General features: G+C 49.7%; 6 protein-coding genes across 6 annotated transcripts; 2 read left to right on the top strand and 4 right to left on the bottom strand.

Moving 5' to 3' along the window:
• Positions 1-1,223: 1,223 nt before the first annotated feature.
• On the bottom strand, positions 1,224-3,612 carry BU24DRAFT_436482 (LAlv9 family protein; the record flags this gene model as incomplete). Its single annotated transcript, XM_033530157.1, has 7 exons — positions 1,224-1,803; positions 1,931-2,558; positions 2,611-2,782; positions 2,833-2,912; positions 2,961-3,295; positions 3,384-3,491; positions 3,563-3,612. 7 exons carry the CDS (start codon positions 3,610-3,612, stop codon positions 1,224-1,226), a joined length of 1,953 nt encoding a protein of 650 aa, XP_033378644.1.
• A 539-nt stretch (positions 3,613-4,151) lies between these two features.
• Positions 4,152-6,007, bottom strand: BU24DRAFT_55456 (Hog1-like MAP kinase protein). Its single transcript, XM_033534389.1, has 9 exons — positions 5,852-6,007; positions 5,747-5,794; positions 5,564-5,693; positions 5,465-5,508; positions 5,313-5,412; positions 4,903-5,259; positions 4,774-4,852; positions 4,536-4,719; positions 4,152-4,480 (listed from the first exon to the last, which is right to left on the bottom strand). Exons 1-9 carry the CDS (start codon positions 5,905-5,907, stop codon positions 4,411-4,413), a joined length of 1,068 nt encoding a protein of 355 aa, XP_033378643.1. The 5' UTR covers positions 5,908-6,007; the 3' UTR covers positions 4,152-4,410.
• Positions 6,008-10,556: 4,549 nt separating this feature from the next.
• Positions 10,557-10,904, top strand: BU24DRAFT_55408 (uncharacterized protein). Its single transcript, XM_033534388.1, has one exon. It carries the CDS (start codon positions 10,648-10,650, stop codon positions 10,843-10,845), a length of 198 nt encoding a protein of 65 aa, XP_033378642.1. The 5' UTR covers positions 10,557-10,647; the 3' UTR covers positions 10,846-10,904.
• A 1,389-nt stretch (positions 10,905-12,293) lies between these two features.
• On the top strand, positions 12,294-13,718 carry BU24DRAFT_356675 (guanine nucleotide binding protein, alpha subunit; the record flags this gene model as incomplete). Its single annotated transcript, XM_033523909.1, has 7 exons — positions 12,294-12,405; positions 12,497-12,842; positions 12,899-13,027; positions 13,096-13,225; positions 13,281-13,370; positions 13,421-13,569; positions 13,619-13,718. The coding sequence occupies 7 exons, from the start codon at positions 12,294-12,296 to the stop codon at positions 13,716-13,718; spliced, it is 1,056 nt and encodes a 351-aa protein (XP_033378641.1).
• Positions 13,719-17,410: 3,692 nt separating this feature from the next.
• Positions 17,411-18,052, bottom strand: BU24DRAFT_55335 (uncharacterized protein). Its single transcript, XM_033534387.1, has one exon. The coding sequence runs from the start codon at positions 17,892-17,894 to the stop codon at positions 17,475-17,477; it is 420 nt and encodes a 139-aa protein (XP_033378640.1). The 5' UTR covers positions 17,895-18,052; the 3' UTR covers positions 17,411-17,474.
• Positions 18,053-18,663: 611 nt separating this feature from the next.
• On the bottom strand, positions 18,664-19,026 carry BU24DRAFT_466957 (uncharacterized protein; the record flags this gene model as incomplete). The annotated part of the gene is made up of 1 exon (XM_033532409.1): positions 18,664-19,026. One exon carries the CDS (start codon positions 19,024-19,026, stop codon positions 18,664-18,666), a length of 363 nt encoding a protein of 120 aa, XP_033378639.1.
• Positions 19,027-19,596: the final 570 nt, after the last annotated feature.

The following is a 19,596-nucleotide window of genomic DNA, read 5'->3' as shown; positions in this document are numbered from 1 at the left end:
CGACGAGCTGTTGGAGGAGGCGATGGAGCTTGTGGATGCGGATCTGCGGTGTCGGATCGTGGGGTGTGATCGCATGAACTCCTCGAAGCTCTGTCGTTCGAAGTCTTGAATCAACACGTCGGAAATGGGATCAGGCTTCCGCGTAACGACTTGATGGCTGTGGTTACGATTATGATGGACCTGGGGTCTTCGTGGAGTTGGAGAGGTGGGTGATTGGACGGGGATCGACTCGTTTTGCATCCACTGCATGAGAGAGTTGGCGATCTGGAATGAAAGCGCACAAGACATGGTTGATGACGTTGAGGATCTGATATGGTGGTTATTCCTTCTTCTTTTTGTTCTTCTTCGTGAAGGTAAGTAAGTAGGTAGCCCTGGGGATTTGGGATTTGGATTTGTACTGTGCTCTGGCTTGGTGAGATTTAGGGCTTCAAGAGAGGCATGTTTTACAGATATATGTCAGACACGGACAGACTACTTGTGTTTTCAAACAATCAACGGCAAATCGACCCGAGCCTCGCCCCCGTCCCAGGTCAGAGAACGCATATTGAAACGCCTCAAGGACAACGAGAGGTAAGGTCGGAACAGATGTAATACTCCGATGACCGTACTGCGCTGGACGGGGACGTGTCCAATGGAAAGGCCAGGAATCCAGGCGAAGGATGTGGCCGTTCAAGTGTGACGAATTGATCTGGCACTTGTACCTTGTTCTGGGTTGTCTGGGGTTGATCCTGTGGCAGAGAGAGGCGAAGCGTCCACGCTGCAAGTCCCCCAAATAGACACACATCAGCCCCCCAAAATGGAAGCCCCTCATTCGTCTATCCGTCGCACCACCAAACAACCTCCACGGGCGTTTCGACATGGGCCGGCAAAGCCCCAAGTCCAAGTCCGACCGACGCAACATTTGACTGACATGACATGATATCTTTGTTTGGTTTCCTTCCCTCCGATCGTTCCATTCCATCTATTAAATTCTTGTAAAACGGTCTTGCTCGATATGTGGCGTCGGCCTCAACACCGTCGATGAGGAGAGAAGATCTCGTATGGTTCGGCACAAACGTTTCAAAGTCTATAGCAATCGCCATTGCAACAGTAGTTCATTATATCTGACGTGAAATTCGCGTACGTGCCAATCCAAAGCCCAGCTCAAGATGCAAATAATCGTGATCCTTCACACAGCATACATCGACGCATCCCCGTCAATCGACAAGACTCGCGCGAGATGCTCAGTTTTGCTCGGCATCTTTGCTTCTCTTTTCCTTCTCTCGCTCCTTCTCTGCATCAAAGAAGAGGCTCTCCCTGTTCGCTGCTGCTGCACTAGCTTCTACATCTACAGGCACTGTTCTCGCACTGCTTAATGGAATGTCGGTGCTGACACCCTTCTTCTTCTGCTCAAATTCCTCTGCACGCCGCAGATCTCCAGGCGTCGGCTCAGCCTGTGGCAAGGGCGAAGTGAGAGGTGTCGTAGTTGTGCTTCTCGCTGCTGCCCAGCCCTTCTTCTTCTCTGACGCCCAGGCACCCCATGACGACAGATACGCCCCGGCACGCGAGGAGGCTGTTGGCACGTTGGCTTGAGCATTCGCGGCACTTCCAGCTGGCTTTTCGCCATTCGTGCTGGACACTTCGCTCTCCCTCTGTAGTCTCTGTTCTTCCTGCCTCTTCCTCTGGGCCTCCCGCATGGCATCCATCTCGGCCCAGAGGTTGTTGACCACGCTCGAGACCTTCTTCTGACCGACGGCGAATTGTTTGCCAATGGCTTCGCGCGACTTTTCCAATCGCTCATCCAAGTGCATTTCCGCTACTTGCCTAGGCGCCACGCCACAATCAGCACACAGACAGTCAGAGTGACGAACTGAACAGTAGGCTCCGAAAAGAGTCTAAAGTACCTTTAGTCGGTATGGATGTGGGGAGTATAAGAAATAAGTGGACCTACTGTGCTAGTCGCCGCTGGACATCCTCGATCGTAAGGCCACCTGAGCATGGATGCTTCGGGTCTACGATATCAAACAGATGGGAATCAGTGAACTTGTTAAACAAACGGAAGTTCTCCGTCTTCATCCATGCGTCGATAAACTCGTTGGAGAAATCAGCTGCCGGGTCACCCTCAATGTCTGGGATGAGATTCTCTTTCTCTTTGTTCTTCTCCAAGTAGAGCTTGCATTTGACTGCGCTGAGTAGGGCGAGGAGGTATTCTTCGAACTGCATGCGAATGAACTCTTCGCTGCCGGCATACCCGTGGTCTTTGGGCCGACTCGGGTTTGACTCATCCCAGGTATCATAAACAGTCTGAGTCAGGAAATCCATCCACCTCCGATCGGGAGTAGATAGTACGAGCGCAGTCCGAAGAGATGTCGACGTTACATTCAGCGTAAGGTCATCGAGATTGATCAGTACATCACTGTATCGATCCCTTTGTTGTAGCAGCAGCGAGTTCGTCGAGCCAACGATATATGACTTGGTGCCTTTATCGGCAAGCATATCCAGTTGCTGCAGTGGTGTATACGGCCCAAATAGTGAGCCCTTACCGAAGAGTTGTAGTGGGAGGCCCATATAAGCTAACACTACAATGTCATCAGAAGCATGAAAGGAACATTTTAAGGAAGTTCTACTGACATGACGATCGTTCTGAAGTTCGAAGGGAAGTAGGCATAACAAGGTTTTCTTCATAGGAATTGAATTTAGGATCAGCGGAGTCTTGAAGTTGGCGAATAAGGCCGGGTATCAGAGAAATAAGTGCAAATTGCATCATGCATAACCGTTCGCAATGGGAACCGAAAAAGAGCATCTATTTTCGTAAGCAACGATACGGCTTGTGGGGTGGGCGACGATGCATACCTTGGGTTGCAGCAAGGCGCATTTGAACAGCACAAGCGTCTGCCATTTGAACTCATGTATCAACTCCCGAAGAGATATTCCTGGCTGGATCAGTTGTGCGTCGTCCTCGGTACCTCCATAGCACTCACCAAAGTAATGGTCCATCTCCCCCTCTTGATTCTTAAGAAAAACGGGAAGGCTCTCTTGGAACCTCTGCATTATCTCCATGTCCGTGAAATCCTTTTGTGCAAACCAAGCTGCCGTAACGACACCCAACTGTGCTTTGACGGCCCCAAAATGTTGTGGACTATCGCTGATAACCACGACCGCCTTTTGTACCGTGCTTCGAGTGACGTCCGCTGGCCTGTTGATAAGCTCACTGGCATCGAGCTGTCGTGTGCAGGATATTCCGAAGAGACTCGTCGCGGGACTATTTTCTGTTGCTTCGCGTCGAAGAGTAAAGTAGGAGTAGTCTTCTGTGGAACTATTGTGTTCATCTTGATTAGCTCTTGGTTGGGCAAAGATTGAGGAGCAAGGTGTCCGAAGTGGGATGAGTTGAGGATTTCACATACGCGTGCGCGCCATCGCTCAAGGCCATGAAGGGCAGTAGAGACCAGTCATTATCGCTCGCAGGGTCAGTACCCTCTTCGACGCCTAGCCATGTTTCCACTTCCGGGCCTCTGGATTAGCTGTTAGCCACAAGAGCGACGTATGGCGGTGCGGCGCCTCGAAAGGTGCGGGGAGGGCAGACCTCGCGTGGTGGAAATCAACGATGCAGACAATGGGGGCGAATGGCGCCATGTCTGCTCTGCAAACGTGCGGCTACCGGAGAGGAGAAGAAGTGAAGGGCGAAGAGTCCATGGGGACGTCGGGGCTTCGTGATTGTTTTCCGGCTTTTGCTACGATGGCCGCCGTGACGCTCGTTGGTGACAGTCGTGCCGGTCAGCCCTGTGCCCAGCCCAACCACGAGGGACTAGGCCGGATTCGAGATCCTTGCAGCAGATCGCGCCATGTTCCCTCCCATGGTAGGAGATGCCATAAAACTCCGAAAGTGTGTTCGCCAGACAGAGGCAGAAGATCATTTCATGGATGAGACGCCAGCAGCATGACTATGTGGAGTTGCTAGGGGGCTAGTTGTGGCTGAAAGTAATGTAACCCATATCGTGTTCCCTTGGGCACAGAAATAGCGGAAATGGGTGAAGAAGATGTAGCTACATAACGAAATTATCTATATTCAGAATGGCGAGAATGGGATAAGGTAGTAAGATGCAAGTATTCGTGATGTAGCCAAATGAAAACACCTCTGGCTCGGCATCTATCGCGTATCAAAAGTATTGCAGATTGCCGTCTTCCAAAGCACACTTCGCCGTATCACGCCCGATTATACCAGAATTCCACAACGAGCCCGACAAACCACCTCACGCTCCAAGATTGCGCAACCAAATTCGGCATGCGCTATGAATGGAAGGTAACACGTATGGGGCCTGGCTTGGTCTCGTTGGAGAATGTCCAGCCAAAACGCGAATACGGAATTTTCTGTGTCGTAAACATCAAACCATTGCGCAACTCTTATTATCAATATTGCCCCTCAATTTTTTTTCAACTTCCATTCTCCTCGGCAGCCTGCTGATTGGAGTCTACGTTGTGGTAATCGAGAATTTCGGAATACCTACTTGCAAGTTAGCGGATGTTAAACAGCACGAGGTTCTGCGAATTGAGCCTACATCATGATCTTCCAGGTATCAACTGGGAGGTCGGCGTCGTTGAAAGACCAATCGAATTTCTCCTCCGCTACTGGCTCGTCACTGGGATCGTGGTATGGGGCGAGGTATGCGTGGGCAAGCGCTTGTTCCGCACGAACACGCTTCTTGGGGTCGAAAACGAGCATGTTCTCGAGTAGATCAATGGCTACACAGAACTATCAGCAAAATGTTTGAACACCAATCTGTTGCCGATACATACCATCCGGCTCTGCGTTCTTGAACTTGTTCGCCAATGGCTGTCGCTCGCGCTTGGGGAGAGATTGGACAAATCGTAATGTCTGTCGCTGCGTTAGTGGGGGTACTGGGAGCCTAGGCTGTCTTTGCATACGTTTTCGCTGCAGATGGTCTGGATGACATCGTCGGGGGGAGTGCCTAGCAACTCCGTGATGATAGAGAACTGGTTCACATGGTCCTTTCCGGGGAACAGGGGCTTTCCCTCCAACATCTCCGCAAAAATGCAACCTGCACTCCAGATGTCTACTTCGACGTCGTACTTCTGCCAGGTGAGCATGATTTCGGGGGCTCGGTAGTATCGGGTAGAGACATATCCCGTCATCTGGGGGTCCTGTATACGCGCCAATCCGAAGTCGCAGATCTTAAGATCGCAGTTCTCATTGACAAGGATGTTGCTGGGCTTCAGGTCACGATGGACGACACCGGCGGAGTGGACATATTTCAAACCACGCTTTTTGCAGTCAGCGATGATCAATGGGGCCCACCAACGATTCGATTACGTACCAGAATTTGGTAGAGGAAGTACTGGATGAATTGCTTCTCGAGAGGCCTGGAGGTGAGCAATCGGTGGAGATCGGTACCTAGAAGTTCTGTGACGAAATAGCTGCAGAGGAGGTCAGTGAGCAGTCGTAGTGGCGGGGGTGAGTATCACTGACATGTCCTCGAGGGGCGAGATGAAAATGTCGCTAAGACTGATGACCTGGTGTTGTGGATCAGAATGTAGGTTCATAGCGATAGAGAAATGATAGGCGCACATTCTCATGCCTGAGATGCTTGAGTAGCTTGAGCTCACGGTATGTTCGCTTGGATAGGACTGGGGTGCTGAAGGGCTTCATGATCTTCTTGATGGCGACTGCTTGGCTGGTGAGCTGGTCTTTGGCGGAACTTCATCAAATGTTAGCACGCGAAACTGGAGGTGTGTATCGCAGGAGGCATACCAGACCAGCCCGAATGCACCCATGCCCACAGGCTGCAGATCGGTATATCTTCACAAGAGTGTCAGTCGGTCGCAAACGGGAGCTCAGGTGGGGTAGGAGCCGCACCTGCTGGTGATCTCAAAGGTGGTACCGAAAATCTGAGCGCGCACGAATTCTGCCATGATGAATCGCGATGGCAGTCAGAGTATAGGGAGGTAGATATCTGGAAGGATTCGGAAGGAGGGTGGTTGGTGGTGGTGATGCTGTAGGAGGGTTGTGGTAGTAGTTGTGGTTGTGGTGTTTGGCGGAGGTGGATTGTGGGAGAGGTGTGGGAGTGGACGCGGCGGCGACGGCGGGCGGTAGAGTGTTTGGTATTGGTGGTATGGTTGGCTGGCTGGTACACGCTGGCTGGTTGCTTGCGGTGGTTGTTCTCGCCGCTCGCTCAGCAGGTTTTAGCTGGGACGTTTCGTGCAGCGCACAAAATGGGGCAAGCCGGACTGGTTCGGTGCTGCTAGTCCGCGGAGGGGGGGAAGAGTTGAATTTATTGTTTGAGAGCTGACTATGGAGGCGTGAAAAGCTCGTTTGGAAGAAACCAGTAGAGGCGGCAAAGCTGGTTTAGGAGGGAGTTTGTGCCGTTGCTGTTGTCGTTGCTATGTAAGTCTTCGGCGAAAAATACCGAGGCCTATAGAAGAAGATTGGAGGGGGGAAGAGAGAAGGGAGAGTAGGTGTGACGAAATGTGAGGGGTGGTGTTTATTTATTTGTGTATGGCGAAGATCTGAACGGAGAGTACATGTACTTGTATATGTATAGTTACTTACCTATGTAACTAAGTATGGGTGTGCGTGTGCGCGTGTACTTGTGTACTTTGTATGCTTGTCTAGGGCGAGTGGAGTGGACTGTGATGGTGGTGGTAGTTGGGCGGGCGGACGTTGGCGGGTTGTGAATATCGTTGCCACAAAGGGGATAATGAGGATTATGTATGTTTTACGTTCAAGAGGGAAGATGAAGGGTTTTTGAATAGCTTTAAGAGGATGGGGGGAGGGGGGGGGGAAGTAGTGGTGAGGGTGGAGGATGTGGTATGGAGTGGGAGGGTATGGAGGGGCATCCAGGGCAAGGCACGATAATACTTGATGGGGATTGGCACAATTAATGGGAAGGATTACAGATTACAGGTTACAGGCTTTTGCACGGGTATTTTGGCTACGAGGTTACTACCTGGTAGCAAGGAAATTGAGAAAAACTTGTATGATTGAAGCACAGGAAGACGAAGAACCATTGGTGGTTGCGGGAGGGGGGAGGGGAGATGTCAAGGTTATTCTTGACTACGTCATGGTTGAACACCCAGGTAGCGGTACCTCCCAGTTACTTCCATGAACACTATCTGCACTACCACCTACGAGGTACCACCGAGGACCATAAGAACAATCACATCAAATGTCCATGCACCGTACATCTATGATACTGGTACATGCACTACAGTAGTTACCACTACTCGCAACCTACGAACAAATACATCCCCCTCTGCCAACTCATTCAAATCCCATATAGATTACGAAGTAACTGTGTACCGTTGATAGTAGTAGCTAGTTGGAGAACAAGAAGAGGCGTATGGACCGTGCAATAATGGGTGTGCATGTTGGAACCGCCCCATCCGTCTCATCCTCGTAGTCCTTTTGTCCACTGTCCAGTACGTTGTGCTAACTACTGAATACTACTGTTGTAGTCTTACTCGTAGCCTGTAAGTATGGTCTACTAAGGTAAGAGAAGGTGGGTGGATGATGCACTAATAATGTACAGTAAGAATGTGCAAAGCAACCTGGTTCCAGATTTTCCGCTTCCCTAATCCTCGATCCCCCCCGATCCATCAGGATTCATCCCCCCCCCCCCAATTGCTAACTCTTTTCCTTTTCACCTTTCCCTTTCCGGCAATATCTTTCACCCCTTTCGCGCGTGGCAGCCCGATTCTGCATCGACAATCGACCATCGACCATCGAAATCGAAATCGAAAGGAAATACAAATACAAATACCTAACTTAAGCCCTTGGTTACCACGATCACTTCTCATTTCCTCGATACATCTAACTTATATAAAACATCCATCCACCCCTTCCAGATTCTATCGCCACTTGACAAGGAAGAAAAGAAGAAAAGAAAACAACCACCTCTTCATCTCCTCCTCGCCTTCTTGCGCTTTCGCCTCTGCCCCCATCGGTATTGTTGACCGAAGGCGAGGAAATGGTGGCGCTCTCCATTCATCCATGCGTCCATCTGCCTCGTGATCCGTTTTCACATGATGGAGCCAACTGGTTAGGAAAACATGAAAACAAGAACATCAGAAGATCGATTCACATATTCAATAATGGTATCAATAACACTAATTTTACGAATTCGCTGTTGTTCAAACTGCATCTCGGATTCTCTCATCGCCTCCCCCTCCCTTCCTCGAACCCGACCTACTAATGTATAGATGTGGGCACGTGCAGTGCCCAGCTCGCCCAGCTGCTTACTGTGCAATCGTCCACCCAGTGGCACCCACCAACCTACAAACCCAGAATCAAACCCCGGAGACGACACGGCAAGGCCTGCCAGCACATTCGCCCATCATTGTTACTGGCTTTCCAAGCCCTTTCTACCGAACTCATTATCCAAGTCAAGTCATGCCTGCAGCCTGCCTCCCTTGTTGGCTCCAACCGTCGAATCGCTCTGCAAAATGATGAGCCGAAAGAGTCGGGACGGCCACGCCCGAAATTGACCTCGTTGCAGATGTCCTGGCTCGCAATGCCGTGCACACCTGCCATACGATATGCCGCAGCCCGCACTCCACTAGACATTAGGAAATGTTGCATATCTACCGTACATGCAATATAACCTGTAACATGCATTTCAAGACAACCAAACGTTTTATTGCACTCTTCTGCGACCACCCGTCCTACGAGTGCCACAAACGTACTCGCTCCCTCAATGGAAAGCCACTGCTCGACGCTCTGTATGTATGATCAACTTTGCAATACCTGAGTAGGAAGGTTCGAGTAAGCTCTTAGTCGACCTGTCAATATTGATGAACAAAACAAGCTTTCGTCACATGACAATCCGTTCTTAGTTGTGCATCTGGTAATCATTTGGTAAGCAAGTCAAGCGAACCGACCGGTGCGATAATTACTCGCAGAGCGGCATGAGGAAAAACTACGGCGCGGCATTCGTAGCTTTCGGCAACATCCACATCGTTGACGGCAAATATGCGATATTCTAGTAGTTGTACGGTGTAGAAGGACGCGAGAGAGGAAGATGGACAGATCTAATCGAACCCTGTTGGTCAACGCGAAAAAGATATTAATGTTCCGGGATCGATGATGTTGTGCTCGCGGGTATCTGGCCGGGAGTCAACCTTGCGGGGACGATTATTGGGTGTTTATTAGCATCTGCATGGTCCTTAATTTAGAAACGGCGAGCGAATGAATTGATGGTGAGTTCACGCATTGTGTGCCTTGGCTGAGGACGCACCAGCGGGATTGATGATGATGACGGACGGCCATGATGATGGGAGCAAGCAATAATGCAAGGTGAGGGCGGGTGAGCAGACGAAAGGCGCGAAGCCGTGAGATGATGATTTACAAGGCGAACGGCCGAACGGCGTGCATCTGCCTATTGAATGAATGCGATGCGAACGTTGCCCGAGGCAGGTGGACGCTACTGTGTGGGAGGTATCACACTACTGTTTGATAGAAGGATGGCTGCATGAATGGACCATGGATGGTTAGATGCATTCATTGGTGCTGTGTAGAGAGTAGATGAGCGGAGGAAATGTAAGGGACTGAGAAGAATCAAATATCATTTCACCAACATCTCCATCGTATAATCAACCCCCAATCATCAAACAATTGGAAAACCAATTCACCGATTCACCGATCGGGGATAGTTGGGGCCAGTCCATGGGCGGGAGACACCGCCACAGGAGGGAAGACTGGGGCCATTAGTGGACCGGATTTGGAGTAGATTTCAGGGAGGGAGTGGACTTCGAGGTTAGGACTCGGGGGGACGAGAAAGGATACTCGTATGAGTGGGAAGAGGAACGAGTGATTAATTAACGAGAGAGCAGAAACAGAGTTTGGTGGATGCGTCAATTCCTATCTTCACAAAAAGGTCCGATCCAATTACAGGCGTTGCCAAACCCAAAACTCGAAATCCAAACTCAAACACAGCATAGTATGGGTGCTAAGCACAGAATAGTATAATTGTCTACGGAGTAACAGTGGCCGACCGTTATGAATTCACACCTGGAATGGAATAGGTCAATGTTTGTCACAGTCGCCTTTCGTACGAACGCATTCGTCATTCCCTCTAGTAATTTTTTCCCGTGGACAACAATTACTTGTAAAATCAAATAGGCGATTAGGGTGCAATTCAAATCGTTCCTGGTATATCATTTCCAGATGGAGTTCTGACAGTCATCGCTACCATGCCACCACTCCTGAATGCCGAGAGAGTATGAGTAACTGCTGCTTGAAACACAAAGGAAAACAGATAAGTATCAAAAAGACTTTGACTCGAATTGCAACGGAACCGAACGGAACCGAATAGAATAGATTGATGCAAGTACGGGATTGATGTCGAAAAGGACAATGGTGTTTTCGGTGGTGCCGCTGTGCTGCGGTAGGAATCTGTAGAGTCGAGGTGGGCGAACGAAGTGATTGGCTGGGAGGCATTCGCAGTAAGTTAGGGAGGAGGGAGGCTGTGACAGTGTGAGCCCGATGAATTTGAATTTAACAATTGAATATCAAATGTTTACACAGTCAGGATACTCCGTACTTGTACTCATTGTTCTCTATAACAATGATGATCAGTCAAGTCCAAATATGCCTAGATACTCAGTAGGAGGATGTGTCTATTTCTTACTGCGTAGACTACACAGTACCTTCATACTATGAGTATGATCTATCTATCAACTCCGGAACTCGCAGCTACTAGCTACCTTGTAGTAAGCAGCAAGCAAACAGAGCCACTATTATTATTGTTATTATTACCATCATCACCGTTGCACTACTGCATGCACTGCACTGCACTGCACTGCACTGCACTGAGCTGTACTCTGCTGTGCTCCGCTATGCTGGCTGTATTGTGATTGTGTTGTAATTAATTGATTGCTTCTTTTTCTTCTTGCTTGCTTGCTTGCTTGCTTGTTTGTTTGGAGAGTGACGATACAAGACTTGACTGACTGTATAGCTAGTAGTTACAGTACAATCAATCTTCTGCGTTGCTGGTGCTGGTGCTGGTGTTGGTACTACTGCTGGAGCTATTCTTGTATCTTCGCATTATTATCATGATCAAAGCAATCTTCTTTGCCGAAGACCTACTCCTTCTACTTCCTCCCCCGTTGCTTCGCATTGCCGTGCCACCGAGATAGGTCATTTAACACCTATCATCTACCATCTCTCGCCCTTCACCTCCATCAGCATCATCATCGTTGTCGTCGTCGCCGTCTCCGCCGTAATCATCATTGTCTCTTTGGGGGCTTTTGGGGCTCTGTTCGGATCTGCCCTATCCTGTTGTGCTCCTCTCTCCCTCTCCCGGCCGCCCTCACTTTCTCACCCTCACCCTCGCCCTCACTCTCCACACAATCTCTCTCCCGTTCTCTCACACTCTCTCACTCACTCGCACTCTTTTTCTCCTCCTACCACACACCAACAACTCTTCCACCACCACCACCTCGTCTTCCTCTTCCTACTTCTCCTCCTCCTCCACCTCATCCTCCACCTCCACCAGCTCTTCCCTTCATTCTTTCTCCGATACACGCCCAGGCATACTCGACGTTCCACACACGCTTCCGATCGCGTCTCGTCAATTTACTACTGCGCATCACCTCAATCCTAGCCAGGTCCAGGACACCAACAACAGCTTTTGTTGCGACCTGGGTAAAGCTGCCCAATTTACTTTATACCGACCAAGAACGTAAGTCGTTGGATAACTAGGCTACCTGCTGCCTCTGCCCGTGCCTGTGCCTCTGTTGCTGCACATCTGCTTTGATTTACTCTGCGTTGCGTTGCTTTGCTTTGCTTTGCCTTGCTTTGCTCCGCACGGGCTCTCGCTTTGATCACCGCCCGGCGAACCCCAAGAACGCTTTCAACCGACTGCCCGCAACTAGATACATCCACACCTTCAACGACTCTGGCTCCTACATCTTCACCCCCGCTGCGGTCGACCGCAGCCCTTCATCGCAATAATCCGTCCCTCCAACGCTGGCGGCTCTGTGTCGTCTCGCCCCTACCCGACCTGCCAGCTGCCAGCCTCACTCGAACCCCTTGATCCCGCCGCTCATCGCTTCTCGGCTCGATCCGTACGAACGCAGCTCCGTTTCCGTCGCCACAGTCACTCTCACAACGACTTCGTCCGTCACGCGGTCGTTTAACCTGAGACTGCTGTTTCGATCCGTCTTCGACCATCTCTCGTTTGTCTCCCTTGCGACACACCGAGCCCTAGCGCTCCACCTTTGTCCTCGCCAGCCATCAACACAGCTCCCGCGGTCGCAAGCCGCTGCGACCGTCGCGACTGCCAGCCACCATGGGTATCTGCATGAGCACAAACAACGATGATGTCGAGCAGAAGAAGCGCAGTCAAGCAATCGACCGCAAATTGGAGGAAGATTCGCGGCGGCTACGACGAGAATGCAAGATCCTCCTTCTCGGTAAGCTCTCCTCTCCCAGCTGAGGGCTGCGTCTCGTCGCCACGGCCACGGCCACGGCCACGACCCTCCCAAAACTAACTCCATCATCTAGGTTCCGGCGAGAGCGGCAAGTCGACAATTGTCAAACAGATGAAGATTATCCATCAGAATGGTTACACGCAGGATGAACTCGCCATGTACCGCCTCACCATCTACAAGAATGTCATCGACTGCGCGAAGGCTTTAATAGGCGCGATGCGCCAATTCGAGGTATCGACAGAGGAAGCCGGAAACGAGGAGTACTGCGAATACCTGCTCGAATACACCGTCGACCCCGATCCCGAGAAGCCGCTCGACAGGCAAGTCGGACAAGCAATCACCGCCATCTGGAAAGATCCTTGCGTTCCCAAAGTCCTTGAGCACTCAAGCGAGTTCTATCTCATGGACTCTGCCCCATAGTAATGCGCCACGTCCAATGACGAATCTTCTTCGATTAACTAACTCTCTGTGATAGCTTTTTCGACGAGGTGAACCGTATAGCCGATCCTGATTACATCCCCATCGAGTCCGACGTTCTGAGAGCGCGTACTAAGACTACCGGTATCTACGAGACGCGATTTACGATGGGCCAGCTCAGCATACAGTACGTGTACCTCGTTTTTACCCATTACTGCTGTCTCCAGAGGTCTTTTCGCTAACGGCAAGCTCTAGCATGTTCGACGTGGGTGGCCAACGCAGTGAACGCAAAAAGTGGATACATTGTTTCGAAAACGTCACCTCGATTATCTTCTGTGTGGCTCTGAGTGAATACGATCAAGTCCTTCTGGAAGAGAGTGCTCAGGTACGCTCAAACGCAATGGCCCTTTACCAAACATATGCTTACGCAGAATGCACAGAACCGCATGATGGAGAGTTTGACACTGTTCGATTCGGTTGTAAACAGCCGGTGGTTTATGAGGACGAGCATTATATTGTTCTTGAACAAAGTGAGACCTTCCTCATCTACAACCATTGCTTCTTTGCTAACATCTCGTAGGTCGATCTGTTTAAGGCAAAACTTGCGCGAAGTCCATTAGGCAATTACTTCCCCGACTACTCAGGAGGCAACGATGTCAATCGCGCAGCCAAATACCTTCTCTGGAGATTCAACCAGGTGAATCGAGCGCACCTCAATTTATATCCTCAGTAAGCTAGTTGGTAACAGTATGATTTCTTCAATCGCTGACGTGCGCAGTCTTACCCAAGCAACCGATACCTCGAATATCCGACTGGTCTTCGCCGCCGTGAAAGAGACAATACTCCAAAACGCATTGAAAGACTCAGGAATTCTCTAACCAGATGCATCCCCCACCCTCGCCCGACGAGGCCACACGTCGCGCACCGCTGTGCATAGTCCGCCTTACCGAACCTCAAATAATACAACACGAGTCATTACGATCATATCCCCGATCGTGCCATACCGTTCGCACTTCTGGGTCACGAATCAGGATTGGGATATATCATTGCCTCTCGCCTATGTCAAGAGCGCAGTAGCATTGGAGTTTTTAGGCGTTTTTTTCGGGAGAACCCCATTCATCACATATTACCCTTGGGATTCTGGTTTTATGCCCATAGCACTTGTTCCTGTTTCCTCGACCAGCAACCCATTTCCTTGTTTGTATTTGGCCAATCTGCCTGATTTCACCTGAGAAAAAGTTATACAAGCCGTCAATCGGTCGCTTGTTGGACTCGACAAGGCCGACGTCAATTTTCTATATACGGTTGCTTCCATGTGCGATATCGCCACCAATCCTCTACAAAATTCGAGTGCTCAATGGACTCTGTACGTTATAGTCTCTCCTTGACTAGCCTCACCTATCGCCTGGCCCTCGTCTTTTCCGGACCTCGATTACGCTATATCCCGATCAGTGCCAGCCAATCTTCCCCGGGCGATCGATCCCTGTCATCAGTGCTACGTTTGACAACCAGATCTGTTTGGTTCAGGGGCATGGGTTCGGCCTTTTTTTGCCCATCTCAAAAACTTGTTTGTTCTCTTTTTCCCAATTTTTCGATTGGATGTCCTATTATATGATGGCAGACCTGTGTGCCTGCTTTATTTTGTCTCGGGCCGTTTTGCCGCTGAGTGTGATTTCTTGAGTGGCCGTGCTTGCCATTATATGTTTCTGTTCTATATACAATTGGACATGGTCCTGCGGAGGGGGCTTGAATTCTGTAAGCCTTTGAGATTCTGGGAGATAAGTGAACTGAGCTGTGAGTTGCTCGGATAGTTGATCGAGATAGGACAATACTTTCATCACCTGCATTACGGGTTCTCTATAAACCAACTACGTTGATCACGCTGGTATCCTCATCAACCGTTTGGAGCTCTCTGTGCGCCACATTTGAACCCACGATATGTTGCTAATTCAATTGGCTTAGAACAATGCATAGAAGGAAAAGAAGGACCAGAGTTCAGGGATCCGTTCTGCGCAGAACTGCGAATTGCGCATTTGCGCAAACCTCTAGCGCCAGTCTCACCATGTCCGACACAACAGCGTTGTTCCTAACACCCGATCTATCAATTTCATTCTAGAACCTGATCGACATTCTTCCGAAGCCTTATGCATACTTTGCTCGGAGTTCAATTCAGCATTGGAGCATGCAAGACATGCGCTTCATCGTATCCCAAATCGCTTGAACATGGAAATGATACGAACGTCGACACAGTCTACGCACTCGGAACCCTTCACGCAAGTACGCCATCCACGAGTCCCGAATCCTTCCACGACCACGACCACCGTCATCATCTGTACCACCGTACAAACAATCATGAAACACAAATACACGCACAGATAGGTCAAAATAAAAGTAAAAATAAAATAGCTTCCTCCCCATGCCATGTGCGTCGGTGACCGAAAAAAAAACAAAATTCCCCCGGTCCATGCAGGGTGTTGGCCGAACGTGCGTTCGCTCACTCGACTCGCTCGCGGTGCCTGAAGGGGGGAAGGGGAGATCCGACGCAGGTCAGCGGCGGCAGCGCGAGAGAGCGCCAAGGATAGCAGGCAGATGGAGATCTACATACGAGTTGGTGAGCAATGATCCTGGAAACGTGAGATTAGGTAAAAAGCGTATATACAGTGCGTGCTATGCATGTCTATGTACCGAGCGAAGCAATTCGGAACTGCCTCGCAGAAACCCGTTCCTGTGCAGAGGCAGTAAATTGAGGCAGAATTTTCAAGGTAGCGATGGCCGACCGATTGATGAACACAGGCTGCAGGGCTGCAAGGCATAAGCAATCCATTTCGGACGACGATCGTAGGTACGAGAGAGGGAACGGTCAAGCAGGGTAGGGCACTTTGAGATACGACTGACTTGCACGACGACAATCGATATGCAGTTTCTTCATCCCATTTCCCCTTGCCGTCAACGCCGATGTGGGAAGAATGCGATGGCGTCTCCATGACATAGTTTTTTTGGTCCGCCGTGTCGGGCGCAGCAATCTATACGAAACCAGATACATGAATTCTTCCCCCTCGTCGATTGGTGAAAAGACCCGATCGGGCAGGGGAGGAGGGAGGCTCAAGTATATACCTGGCGCTTGGCGACGCTGGGTCGACCAATTGTGATGTTTGGGTCGGGGATAGGCGGGTTGTCAAGTGATCTGGGGTTGACTGGCTTTCTTTGGTTGGGGTTGTTTATTAGTAGGTGTGTTATTCGTTTTCCATGTTGGATTAATGAGTGGTGTTTTGTGATTGATGGACCAGATCTCGATGTCGGTCTTGGTATGCAACTTTGTCTATGTGTATATTAGGGCTAAAAGAAGGCACAGTTCGATGGATAGCAAGGAAAGTGGCAGTTTAAAGCAGAGCAGAATGTAATATGTCAGATACGATACAGTATCTAGGTACATCATCAAGTCAGCAAAACAAATATCTTTGAAGGTGCTATGCAAATAATACAATAGTTGATAAATATCTATCCATTCATTTGAGCTGTCGACCTTCCCATGATAGGGTTTCCATCTTCTATATTGCCCAGTACATGCCTATGGCACTTGACATTGGGAGTCGATGGACTTGAAATGTCGATTCGACTCAATCCGAAAGTATATTCAATGTCCTGCAGCAAGCAGAACTTATTGTTTGTGATCAGTTATAGCAAGTTAGGAGTATTTTTGCTTACAAAAGTAGAACCCGTGATAGGTATCCTTGGACAACATTCGAACACATGGCTTGGAAAGAGTTCGACCGTGTCCGGAAGATAATTCAGGCCTGGCTTTCAGGGATTCGTTTAATCATGTATCTGCCAGTGGTGGTGATGATCTCACTGCAGTGAAACAAATCATTGACTGTGACTGAACTTCAAGATGCCAGGAAGAAGATACAGCTAAAACGGCCCTCCGATATTCAACTTTGTTCTCCATGTGAAAACTTGAAGTAGAGTATTGGTAGTGTGGTGATATTGAATTAGTAACCAACTTCCATTTCAATTTTCCTGGACATAACACTTGAAGTAGCTACACTGGGTCATTCACCGTTGTGATACGGTAATGTTTCCACCCATTTCGTTGCGTCATCATGAATCCACAAATAGTCAATTTGACTAGGGCAGAGCTGCAAAGCTTTCATTTTCAAGGAATTCTCTTTCACATGCGAGAACCCAAGAAGCGTCGGCCAACTGTTCGTGGATGGGAATCCATCTCAAGGTTACCCTAGTTGATCCTGGCATCTTTTTCTCTTCACAAATACTGGTGTCTATGCCACCATACAGCAAGGAATGGTCTACATTCATGCATACCAATCAAACGGGACAGACGAACGATAATACAGCTCCTACATACATTCAGCTATCTCGAAGAAACAGTCCAAATGAACATCTGATACCTCGGTCACGTCAAGTCACAGCAGCAAACATGCAAACATCACACACAACCTTCCGACACAAACCGACCCATCACGAGCCCACCACACCAATTCAAAAATAACTCCCATCATCTACCCCACAAAACCCTTACCCCATAATCATACCTCGGGCGCCACAGGGAATAAACAATACGCCGGGGCCTGGGCTGGCCTGACGAAAACCACCCCCCTCCCTAGGCATCGGGTGAATCAGGAACAAGGAACAGGAAATCCCTCTATCCTCGGGAGCGTTACCGAAGGGAAAACGCGAGAATGGGGACATCCCTGGAAGCCGGTACGTAAGGCTGCAGAGGGACTACGGTGGTTTGGATGGGGATTTTCTACGGGGTTGCGATTGGTTACTGTTGTGGTCTTGATGGTTGTGGTGGTGGTATGAGGGTTTTTATTGTCGTCGGTTTGCTTCGCTTCTAGGGAACTGCCCGTGTGCCATTTTGGCATCGTCCCAGCAATGTTGCGGAAGAACATAACATTATTACGAAACTGTCCACTGTAGCTCTCAGATCGAACGAAACATTTGAAGGGGAATGTGTTGTTAGAAGTAAGTTTATCTGGAGTAGAACTGCATGACTCGCACTCGCTCGGGAGTAGGGAAGGAAGGTTACTCCGCATAAACGCTCGCTTCGACTGACGGGACTATAAACTGACGACTGTGCAACCCGTTCCGGGCGTTGTCGTGCGGGCTACGTCATTTTGTACCTGCTATTCCTTTTTGTCATAGGAAGTTGTGGGATTGGGGATTTGATGGGCGGATTGGAATTTTTGTGCAACTTGTTTTGTTGGTTTTTCGTTGTGAGGTGATCGAAGGGTGGGTGAGTGGTGGGCGGTGTTGCCCTGGCTTGGAGAAGGCTGCTTAATTGATGAACACTCAGCATTTATCAAGAACTGCACTGTGAACTGAGGCAAAAAGCACAAGGATTTTTGATAGATGGCAGTCATCAAACTTTTTTTATTTGGTTTGCCCTACAAGGCCTTGCTTATGAATGAATATATCATCAACCAGTCCGAAAACTCCAATTCCCAACAACATTCGGCATTCCTGCTCAAGAATGATTTTTGTGGCTATGTGTCCCTCATAAGGAAAATAGAAAGATCCCCCCGCTGTTTTTCGTTTCAACTATTTATAAATCTGAAGTGAATGATGGAAGCGTCCAATAGGCCGTGAGAAAATCGTTAAGAGTCGACTCTGAAAGAAGTGGGGGGAAAAAGCAGTCGACCATCGCCTTCTCGTTTTGCATTCTCGCCATCGTAAAGATCCCGCGTACAATTTTGAGTTGCTATCGTTGCTGAAGCTGCCCTGCAGCTCTCCCAAACGCGACAAACTTGGACAATTTGGCATAGGTAGGTAGGTAGATAGGCATGGGGTTGGATCCACGCACGCCTAGTGCCTGTTGGACAGGAAGGAGTGGTCGACGACGCCCCTCAGCGCCTGAGCATTCTTTGGCGGAGCCGCAGACTTGTGGTTAAGCGCCAGAAAAGTTGGGCTCTTCGGAGTAGGGACAGGTGCAACGGCAGCGTCGAGGGCGGCAGCAGGTGGCGTGCTGCGAGTGGAATCCTCGCTGGTGACCGAGGAGATGGAAGGGTGGCGATGGGCCACCGAGCGGTTGGAGAGGAAGGAATGCTCTGGGGCGGGAGTGGGAGCGGTGACAGAGCCATCGAGAGAAGCGGACCTCTTGGTGGGAGTGTTGAGGGAGAGAAAGTTGGAGGGGAAGGGAATGTGGAAGCGGGGGCCCGAGGTAGACATTGTGGATGGAGAGAGATAGAGGATGTTGGATGAATGGTGAGAATGGTTGCTGAGGTTGATCGTGGGTTTATATGTTGGGTTGGAAGAGGTACGGCGTGGGTTGCTATGGCTTTGCGTGTTACGGCCAAGCCCTATAGTCCCTAGAGGCGACGATTGCAATGTAGGTCAAGTGACCTGTTTGGAATTGTTTTAGAAAGGATGTGTCGGGAATGTCTGGGTCGGCCTCTTGGAAGTTCCAATTGGGAGCTTCTAGCAAGTTGGTTTCGTGGTATCGGATAGGATCAGCGACTCCAGAAACGCAGGAATAGATAACTCGCAGCGCGGGATGTCACAGCCGTAAATGGATGTGTCTGATAATCGTTTCCTTACTGCGTACGAATGATCGTCAACAAGCTTGGAAGGGACGTGCTTGTTCGAACTACGGAAAGTCTTGATGCGGATTGCGTGGCTGCTTGAGTGCGAGATAGTAGACCAAGAATCTTGGATCTATAGATCTGTTTCGGTAGTTGGCTAGAGGGTGTCTTGGCAAATATGGGATGCGTCTTGGAAGGAAACGTTGTGTAAAGTTGT

This window comes from Aaosphaeria arxii (genome assembly GCF_010015735.1).
Source record: "Aaosphaeria arxii CBS 175.79 unplaced genomic scaffold BU24scaffold_11, whole genome shotgun sequence".
NCBI classification, from domain to species: domain Eukaryota; kingdom Fungi; phylum Ascomycota; class Dothideomycetes; order Pleosporales; genus Aaosphaeria; species Aaosphaeria arxii.
The sequence above is the reverse complement of the archived record's forward strand: the minus strand, read 5'-3'. Positions and strand labels throughout refer to the sequence as shown.

What these genes read in the sequence shown, in the direction of transcription:
- BU24DRAFT_55456 (XM_033534389.1), bottom strand. Translation starts at nt 5,907, where the DNA reads ATGGCAGAATTCGTGCGCGCTCAGATTTTCGGTACCACCTTTGAGATC. An exon ending in GGTGCATTCGGGCTGGTCTG is followed by an intron (nt 5,694 to 5,746) that starts GTATGCCTCCTG and finishes CATTTGATGAAG; the next exon opens with TTCCGCCAAAGACCAGCTCA. An exon ending in ACTTCCTCTACCAAATTCTG is followed by an intron (nt 5,260 to 5,312) that starts GTACGTAATCGA and finishes GACTGCAAAAAG; the next exon opens with CGTGGTTTGAAATATGTCCA.
- BU24DRAFT_55408 (XM_033534388.1), top strand. Translation starts at nt 10,648, where the DNA reads ATGAGTATGATCTATCTATCAACTCCGGAACTCGCAGCTACTAGCTAC.
- BU24DRAFT_55335 (XM_033534387.1), bottom strand. Translation starts at nt 17,894, where the DNA reads ATGCGGAGTAACCTTCCTTCCCTACTCCCGAGCGAGTGCGAGTCATGC.